General features: G+C 34.9%; 1 protein-coding gene across 5 annotated transcripts; it reads left to right on the top strand.

Moving 5' to 3' along the window:
- The first annotated feature begins 601 nt into the window (after positions 1 to 601).
- Positions 602 to 8849, top strand: LOC110878739 (aarF domain-containing protein kinase 1). 5 transcript variants are annotated; one of them, XM_022127100.2, is made up of 16 exons: positions 602 to 905; positions 980 to 1063; positions 1154 to 1294; positions 1828 to 1898; positions 2018 to 2111; positions 3048 to 3125; positions 4381 to 4447; positions 4533 to 4618; positions 4697 to 4747; positions 5308 to 5355; positions 5610 to 5685; positions 7224 to 7404; positions 7483 to 7620; positions 7700 to 7818; positions 8349 to 8420; positions 8588 to 8849. In XM_022127100.2, exons 1-16 carry the CDS (start codon positions 714 to 716, stop codon positions 8701 to 8703), a joined length of 1614 nt encoding a protein of 537 aa, XP_021982792.1. In that variant the 5' UTR covers positions 602 to 713; the 3' UTR covers positions 8704 to 8849. The 5 variants fall into 5 exon arrangements, with proteins under 5 accessions (XP_021982792.1, XP_035833487.1, XP_021982790.1 ...); XM_035977594.1 differs by having other exon boundaries at positions 7700 to 7812; XM_022127098.2 differs by having other exon boundaries at positions 5610 to 5730; positions 7486 to 7620; positions 8588 to 8842.
- Positions 8850 to 10001: the final 1152 nt, after the last annotated feature.

Genomic DNA, 10001 nt, shown 5'->3' on the forward strand with positions numbered 1-10001 from the left:
TATCACAGAACAACAAATCAACACAAGATTATTAAAGGGATGTTTATAGCTTCGCGTTAGCAGCAGAGCGATTCAATCTCATCGCGTTTCGAAAGTGATACATTTGTGAGTGGAATGTGGTTGTTGTTCGCAGTAGTGGGTGGCTAATCGGTGGTGGAGATGGGTGTTGCAGGTTAGGATGGAGACGGTGGTGATGATGGATTGGTGTGGAGTGACAGTGTACATAATAAGAACAATAATAATAATAATAAAGATTAGAGGTAAAATAGACTTTTCATAATAAGAATCAAGGACAAAATAGACTTTTCACTCATTTTCCAAAGCTAAACTAACGGAGACTTAACATAATGGCGCAAACTAAAGCGAAATAGAAACTCCATGACGTAGGTATCCATTTTTAAAACTAGGAACTCAGATTGATACCGTCTATATACCACATGGACGCAAATTACACTCTACTCTTTGTTTTTTAATCGCAAAGATAAAGTGATCATTTTTATAACATCTACATCGATTCATCGAAAATAGAAATCAAGCCATAACTAACTCTACAAGGTAACGATGGTTATTTTTAAGACCAACATTTAAAAACATTAAAATATATAACCAAAAACGGTCCAAACACCACACATCGATCTAGATTTCAGCACAGAGTTGATCCCGTTAAGACTCTCTGAACTTCCGACGACAATCACCGGAATTCCATTCCGGCTATGAGGAGCACCGTCGTCTCCAAATTCTTGAAGAAGAAAACGTCATTCTACCTTTTCATCATCTCCGGCACCGGCGCCTCCGCTCTTACTTACTACAATACTCTAAACCCTAACCGCAACCGACACTCTCTTCTCGACGTCATCACTACGTCATTCAACGGCGTCCTTCGGTCCTCTCGATCTCTCTATACCGTTTGTTTCCTTCATATTTATTTGAATTTACTTATAATAATATATAATTATAACTAGGATTATTTTGTTTGTAGATTACTGCGAATGTTGTTGATTACAAGTACTCGTTGCAAGGATTATTGAAGGATACAGATGAATATGCACAAGTGTTATCCGAGGTTTTGTTGCTTGATTTTTAGAGTATAGTTGTTAGGGTTAGTTAAAGTAGTTGATAGTGACCAAAAGCATGTGTTTGATTTGTCACTTAGGTTCATTTGAGATCAGCTAAGAGGATATTGAAACTATGTGAGGTGAACCAAGGGTTTTATATTAAGGCTGGTCAGTTTGTAGCGTCTGTACGCCAAGTCCCCAAAGAATACTCTTCTACTCTTGCTTCATTGCAGGATCAGGTTTGCATCACCGGTTTCATAAGTCTGTTTGCATCTTATGATTAAGGGGCGAGTCTTGGTGCAACGGTTAGGTCACGGTTCGAGTCGTGGAAACAGCCTCTTGCAGAAATGCAGAGGCCAAATTGGCTCGACACCCTTGGACCCTCCACGTGCGGGAGCTTTGTGCACCGTGTTTGCCCTTTTTGTTTGTATGTTGTGATTGTTGGTATGAATGGGTCCCTCTAACTGGTCAAATTATCATAAAAGGGTGACTAAAGGGGGAACAGGTTAAATGGGTTGAAAGTCTCCAAGATGTATTTATAACGAATGCATACAACCTGCTAAAGTGTTTTTATTAAAAGATTATTGTTCTGATAATTGCTCTGTAGTCATAATCAGCTCATCGTTTATCTATTAAAGATGGACAAATTGATATATTTCAACCCGAACCTGTTATGCAACGTCGCAGCCCATCCTCCCTGGCGTTTGCAAGTCTTGCAATATCTATTTGTTTGTTTTGGTTTACGCTTAATCTTTGCTTGTTGATACTTTAGGCAGTTCCATGTTCTTTCGAAGCTGTAAAAGAAGTCTTAATCAGCAATCTTGGATCCGATCTGAATGAGATGTAAGTTTTTACTAATAGAACGGTTGATGAGTATCCCTTGAAAAAAATTGTTTGAAGTTTTTGCTTTCACGGTTTGGTAGCACTCAATAGCTGATTCCATATGTATGGTGGTGTATCAGTTTTATTTCTATCGATGAACAACCTATTGCTGCTGCATCCATTGCTCAAGTGCACCGTGCATTACTCAAAGACCATCAAGAAGTAGTGCTTAAGGTTGATCAGAGATTTTTTCTAACTTTTATCATTTTCTGTTCTGGTTTCTTTTTATAACTACTTGTGGGCTCTTGATGTGTGTTCTTTTTCCGGTTATAACAAAGTGTCCAAATATTTGAGTACAGAGATAAAAGTCTCTTCATAAGCTACAAGTAATGTTATGCGTGTGTTCTTTTTTTGTTTGAATGCATCGAATAGAAACCACATAACAAGATATGTACCTTTATACCATTTTCTTTTAGTGGGCTGACTTCAGTTATATCTTATTTCCATCAGATTAGGTGGGTAAAATTACACATTTTTAGTTAAAGAAGAAACATATGAAATGGTTGAAACTTGAAAGTTTCTTTAAGTGTATACAAGTGCTTACAACTTCCTAAATCGTTTTATATAAATAAAATGAGATTTTTATCTAAGTAAGATAGCTCTTGTGGTCATCTTTAATACATTAATTATGTATAAAATCCTAAAAGATGGTTTAAAGAGTATTTGCTAGATCAACCCAACCTAGCGTCCCATATTGACTCTTTAAAAAAAAATTAACACTAGCGTTCAAGTGCTTATATGTAGCCAGATGTTATTTATCTTGTTATTTAAAAAAAATAGTTTTATTAAATTACAAGTAAAACGTAGGAAAGTTATGCTTGTATACGTTTGCAGTTTTTAAAAACTAAAAAGAGGGGTAAAATATAGAATCTGCGTCAAAAGTTGTCATTTAGGAAATCATGCTTATATGACTAGGTAACTGTTAAAGTTATTGTTAGTTCCATATATTTTGCTACTTTATATTGACATTTTGGTATCTATCTGGCAAGATTTACATTTGAGGTAATCTCATATTTGGTTCATTCTTTCCATTGCATGGCTTGTTCTACTAGTATAAAGGTGTTGAGAATTGAGGATTTTTTTTTAAATATTTTTTATGTGCGAGTGCAGATCCAATATCCAGGGTTGAAGAATAGGATGAAAATGGACATAGCAACAATGTCTTTACTTGCCAAATGTGTCACATGGGTATGTGTTATGTTCATCATGCTGTTGTTCTGTTTTCATATTTATTCTTTCAATAATGAAACTCTCTGCATCATAGAATCTAGTGCATACTTAAGTAATTTGGTTTGCTTGTAAACATAATATATGCTTTACTTACCTTGGGACACACATATACACATGCGCAGTGGCGGATCTAGAAAATCCGCCAAGCCGTAACGTTTTATAAAAAAGCCGTAGCGAAATCGTAAAAACGTCAAATTTTTCCAAAATTTACACTAATTTTACACTACCGCCAGAGCGCCAAGCCGTAGCGGAGGTTGCCCCTTCTTATATGCTAGGTCCGCCCCTACACATGCGTATAGAGAATCTCTGCATAATAGAATCTAGTGCATACAGTAATTTGGTTTGCTTGTAAACATAATATTGCAGTATGCTTTACTTACCTTGGGACACATATATACACATGCATATAGAGAAGGAGAGGGGGGGGGGGGGTTAAATATAAATAATGATCCGGGCCACTCATTTCCTATGCAGTTAATGCTGTAAAATATCGGATATCGGTCAAGGACCGATATATGAGATATAGGTTATCTTGGTGAGATATCGGTAATCATGGCCGGCCGGCCTTGGGGGTGGGCGGGGAGGACCAGTGGCCAGGGCCCGATATTTCTAAGGGCACTTTATTTTATGAAAAAACCCGATATGTATATGTAAATATATTTTTTTTAATATGGTATACCCATACAAACACCGACATAGGCCCACTTACAAAACTATTCTTATGGTTTAGATTAGTTATTAGCCCATTTGCATTAGGTTTAGATCTTTAATGAGCCTAATACCCAATTTCGTTAAGGTGTAAGGGCACCTTTTTTTGAGCTCGAACATGGTACACGAATTCTTAGGGCCGGCCCTGTCGGTAATTTTAATATAATGCAGAATTTATATATATAGCAATTTAACACTAATAATTTAGTGATATATCGGTTATATTGGTCAAATATCGGTCGATATCGCCGATAATACGGTACCGATATTTGACACCGATATTTTACCAGGGGACCGATATAACCGATATTAACTGCATAGCTCATTTCAAACACAACGATGGAATTTGAATTCAAATGCATCTAAAATCCTTCCAAATGCGTTCGAGCTCCACCCCTGCATATGAAATATATGGCTTAGAATGGTTCTTACAAGTTTACACAAACACACAACACATGCAATCTCTTATCATCTGCTTTAAAGATTCCTTCTCTTGTTTCTACAGTTTTTTCCTGAATACAGGTTTCAGTGGATGGTATCAGAATTTTCGAAGGTCATTGCTTTGGAACTTGGTGAGCTAAACTTACATGAATACTTCCTGTTGCTGTTCCTTTTTTTTTTTTTATCATTGCATAAGTTAAAGCTGTTGCGTTGCAGATTTCCTACAAGAGGCAAGAAATTCAGTAACAACTGCTGTAAACTTCAAACACAATAACAGAATCAGAGTCCCTAAGGTTTTTCAGGTATGCTTTCGTCATTTTATGAAGCTACAAGTTTTTATTTATATGGACTGACCTTCAAAGGTGTATTTATACATATAGGAACTTACCACTAGCCAGGTGTTGACGATGGAATATTGCACGGGACGAAGGGTTAGCATCTCATTTCTCTCTGTATTTCTCTTTACACTACCAGTTATGTCAAGTATAACGTTTTACCTGTTTTCTTTTTATATATTATTAGATAGAAATCTAAACTATTACAAGTGCGCTAACCCTTTGAGGAAACTGATAAATCTGGGTACCATCTCATCATAAATTGATTTAACCAAACACAAGGTTATTTGAGAAAATAATTTATGCAGTTTAAGTAATTATCTAGAAATGTATTAGTGTTAGGGTTCCGATTTTTCGTATAGAGTGATTAATCTCGGAATTGACGGAACAAAGTAACAACTTAACAATTTATGAGAATCCATCACTACATGTTGAACAGTCTTTGGATGTAAGTATCCTAATCATTTATCAGTTGTTATATTCTAGTCATTTAGAAAAAAAAAAAAACAAGTGTACTAAAGATGTATATCACTTGGACCGCTTTCATTGTTTGTACATAACATGAATTGGATTATATGCAAACCTTTTTCTTCAGCAGTGCTTGTTAATATGCAAGTCATTTCATGTGGTTTAACACGAAATTTGCTGGCTTTCAGGTAGATGATTTGGATTATATCCGGGAAATGGGAATCGATCCAAGAAAGGTTGGTGTATTTAATAGTTTGAAATACTAATGCTGTTTGATGAATAAATTGATTTGTGGGGTATGTGTATGGAAATTCAAACGTTTTTTTTTTAATTAGATACGTATAACTAAAGTAGGTATTTGGTTCAGTTTTCTAAACCATCTTGGTTTCAAAGAATTGGAACACAATAACATTAAAGTAAACAAATCGTCAAACCAAATAAGTAGCACAATATTGCTGTGGATATTGATTCTTGTGTGTTTGTATTGAAGGTTGCAAAAGTGTTGGTGGAAGCTTTTGCTGAAATGATATTTGTCCATGGTTTTGTGCATGGAGATCCACATCCCGGTAACATATTGGTTTCCTTGGATGAAAAACAAGGGTTTCGTTTAGGTATATGTGCTCCTGTGTGTGTATATGCATATATATATATATATATATATATATATATATATATATAGGTAGAGGATCCTGTAAAAAGTCCAACTTTTGTGAGAAGTGTGAGAAATAATTTGGGAATGACAAGTGTCCCTTATCTTAAATAATTCAAAAGGGTATATTAGTAATTGTCCATTCTTATCAATTAATTGATTTCCAAAGATAACTGCCAAAAATATCAAGCGATATATTAGGGATGTGATTCGAATTCGATTTGTTCTATACATTTAATTGTTTACGGTAAGTTCTTGTTGTAGTGTTATATTCCCCAGTCAATAGTGTTATATTATGTACAGGTATCTTTAATCTCCTTTTCATAGTGTTTTATCCCCATCAATAGTGTTTTATTCTGTATAGTGTCTTACAGTAAACAGATAGTGTTATATCTTTCTATAGTGTTTTATCATGTAATATACTGTTCCTTTTCATAGTGTTTTATCCTCATCAATAGTGTTTTATTCTGTATAGTGTCTTACAGTAAACAGATAGTGTTATATCTTCCTATAGTGTTTTATCATGTAATATACTGTTCCTTTTCATAGTGTTTTATCCCCCATCAACAGTGTTTTATTTATGTATAGTGTCTTACAGTAAACAGATAGTGTTATATCTTCCTATAGTGTTTTATCATGTAATATACTGTTCTTTATAGTGTTATAAAAAGTTGTCCGAAGAATTTATTTCAGTACGAGAAATTCGCTGATTTTTTAGGAGATTGATGGGGGTTTTGAAACAGTTACCATAAATTCGCTGATTTATAGGAGATTGATGGGGATTTTGAAATGGTTACCATATTTGAAACGTTGGAAAAGTCACTATTACCCTTTAATTTTACATAAGGTCCTTCTAATTAAAACACAATTTACATTTTATACCCTATTGATCTCAACCATTAGATCAAATATCCAATGGTTTAAAACACTTCTTACCCTTCTCACATTTTAGACACTTTTTACCATATCCCTACCCTATATATATATATATATATATATAGGGTAAGGTTCATGCGAGAACCACCTTTATTGCGAGAACCGCGAGAAGCAATGTGAACACAACCTAAAATAGCTAAAAAAACCTTAACACCCCCCCCCCCCCCCCCTTAAAAAAAACTAAAAACTAAACCCCCAAAAAACCTAAAAAAAACACACAAATTTTTTTTAATATTTTTTAAGTTAAAATCGCTACTTTTAGTAGCCAAATTTTTTTTTTTTTTTTTTGGCTACTAAAAGTAGCGATTTTTTTATAAAAAATATTAAAAAAAAAAATTGTGTTTTTTTAGCTATTTTTAGGTATTTTTGGTTGTGTTCACATTGGTTCTCGCGGTTCTCGCAATAAAGGGTGGTTCTGAACGGATCCTTGTCCTATATATATATATATATATATATATATATATATATATATTCCAGATACTAACTGTCCAAATTTTATCCATTATGCATATGCATCAGTTCTCCTGGATCATGGGATCTACAAAACTTTAGATGAAGAATTTAGAGTCAACTACTGCCAACTTTGGAAAGCATTGGTTCTTTTAGATTCACATAAGATCCAACAAGTAGCCCAACACTTTGGCATAGGGAAATACGCTAAATATCTTTCCCTTATATTCACAGGAAGAACAATCAACAGGTAGTAATTATATATGATTAATTTCATAATACATACAGGAGCGTGCTGACATCACTATTTGTTTTTCATGAGGAACAGTAGATCCGCTTTTGGGGAGGGAATGTCTGTTGAAGAGAAAACAAATCTGAAACAGGAAGTGAAGTCACTTAGTATGGGGGATGTATCAGAATTTATGGAATCTTTACCCTCGGAATTTCTTACTGTATTGCGTACAGAGTAATAACCACTTCTACATACTACCATTTATAATTTTGTTTCCCTTAACCACCTTCCGTTTCTATTTTTTGTACTACAGTGCACTCGTCAGGTCTTTAACTAGCAAGTTAGGTTCTTCCCAACGCGAGCGACTGGTAGTTTATGCAAATTATGCATTGCACGGACTATCTTTAAAGCCAGATTCCGATTCTGGTAACTGTAAGCTCAAATTGCAATAGTCCATATGTTACCTTCACATATTTGTAATATGGTCAACTAGGGGTGTTCATGGTCTGGTTTTGATGAATATATTGGGCCGAACTGCTAACTATGATTTTGGAAAACAGAAACCAAACCGTCCAGGCTGGGTGCATATGCTAGACCGACCGGTTTCAGCGGTGTTACGGTTCAATTGGCAATTTGATTCAATCTTTTACTTCTTTTTTAAAGTTGACATGACAAAATAGGTTCATGAATATTATACATATACACAGCTGCATATTCCAAAAATGAAAAGAATAAAGAAAAAAAGATTAAATGGCGTGTTCAGTTTACACAGCAGGGGGCTCCAAGTTCCAAATCGTCAACCGGACCATTGAACTGCCAAACAATCAAAACTAAACTGTTCAAATCTCAAACCTGCTGGCTTTTGCTTTGCTTTGCTTTGGGTGGGTGGGTCGGTTTCACATTATAATTATCGTGAGCATTTTTTCTGTTCTTTTTTTGGTTGGTTTCTTCTGCCATCACAGATTTTGTGTCGAACGGTGTACGCACCAGAATCATGTCGAGAATTGGTCATCTCCAAGTCAGGCTCGTGCTCGGTAAATCACATACTTTTCTTTATTTTATCCAGCTCGTTTGTTTTCTAAACAATTTGGATGGAGTGGAGTGGGGTACACTTAGCATAACCTTATAAAAAAATTGCTTTGTTAAAAAAGTATTGACATTATTAAAGTTGTTGCCTTAACAAGAAGTTAATTGTTTTCAGAGTTATTGCAGCTGTTGTGGTGGGTGAGGGATACAAGACAAGCGCTCATTACTTGGTCAAAGCAAATTACCCGACTTGTCAACCACCATCACACTCCGATTTCAGTTATCAGCTGAAATAATATAAACTTGCATTCATTCATGGACAGTTTCATAAAATTTGTCAAGGTAACAGAGATGTTCAATTGAGAATTTGAGATTGATTGATTGTATATTACAATCTAGGAGTTGTATAAAAAGTCAATATGAAACCTTATTTTCAATGAGCTAGTAACATATAGGTAAACGATCAAATAAAAATAATATTAACGTACGAAACGTACGCATTGAGGGAAAAAGCAAAAAGTGGCGGTGTCATTTTGGTAATTATCAGCAACTTCAAAATTACTGGGGAAAAAGCAAAAAGTGTCTTGTAGAGTAATTTTGAGCATCTGTAGAGTAATTTTGGGAAATGTAGGGTAATTATCAAATTACTCTAGTAGGGTAATTTTGATAATTACCCTACACGACCAAAATTACTCTACATGAACTTTTACAAAATTACTCTACAGAAGCTCAAAATTACTCTACTAGAGTAATTTTGAAGTTGCTGATAATTACCAAAATGCCACCGCCATTTTTTTTGACTTTCTTTCAAATCGTACGTTTATTTTATTTTCACGGGAACTTAACTCGTAACATATATTCTATCAATATCGTTTCAACAGTAGATATACTGTTTGGTTATTAAAATTATGCTTGTAAATGTTGTGATTGTCGGATTTACGTTTAGCTGAATTGATCCTTTAGTGTTTAGTGATTTGACATAACAAAGACTGAAGCATACACAATCATCACATGCAAATCATATTTTACACGAGGGTTGCAACTTGAATATATCATCATCATAGGTGTTCACAATCCAATTTGACCCCACTAGGAACTTCTAAAAACAACAATCTAAACAGGTTGATTTGGACCACATGTGCTGCCATTCAAACTAAAAAACATAAACTCTCTTCGATCTGCATCACTGATCCTCAATCTTCTTCAACCCTTTCATATCTGTTGTTTCCACACTGCATTTAAAACCAGATAACCGTTTAGAATCCCAGAAAATTTGTGGTAGCTTTTCCACTGTAGCTGTTTGTGCTTGTCTCGCCGGCCGCGCAACGCGCGAAGATTGTTTGGTTTTCCGCCAAAACGGAGATAGGGCCAGGGGTTAGTTTTTTTTCTATCAAGTCTAAGGGGTTAGTTTTTTTTTCTATCAAGTCTAAGTTAATACATAGTTAAACCGGTTTGACACCTTAATTACATGGTTTAAAGCGTGTCTAGACGTGTTCGATCCAACTAACTCGTGTGAAACTTGTTATAGTAATCGTGTTAACTGTGTTAGTAGTTTCACACAACACGTTTAACCCTTGTATTAAAACGAC

The sequence above is a fragment of the Helianthus annuus genome, chromosome 9 (genome assembly GCF_002127325.2).
Source record: "Helianthus annuus cultivar XRQ/B chromosome 9, HanXRQr2.0-SUNRISE, whole genome shotgun sequence".
NCBI lineage: Eukaryota > Viridiplantae > Streptophyta > Magnoliopsida > Asterales > Asteraceae > Helianthus > Helianthus annuus.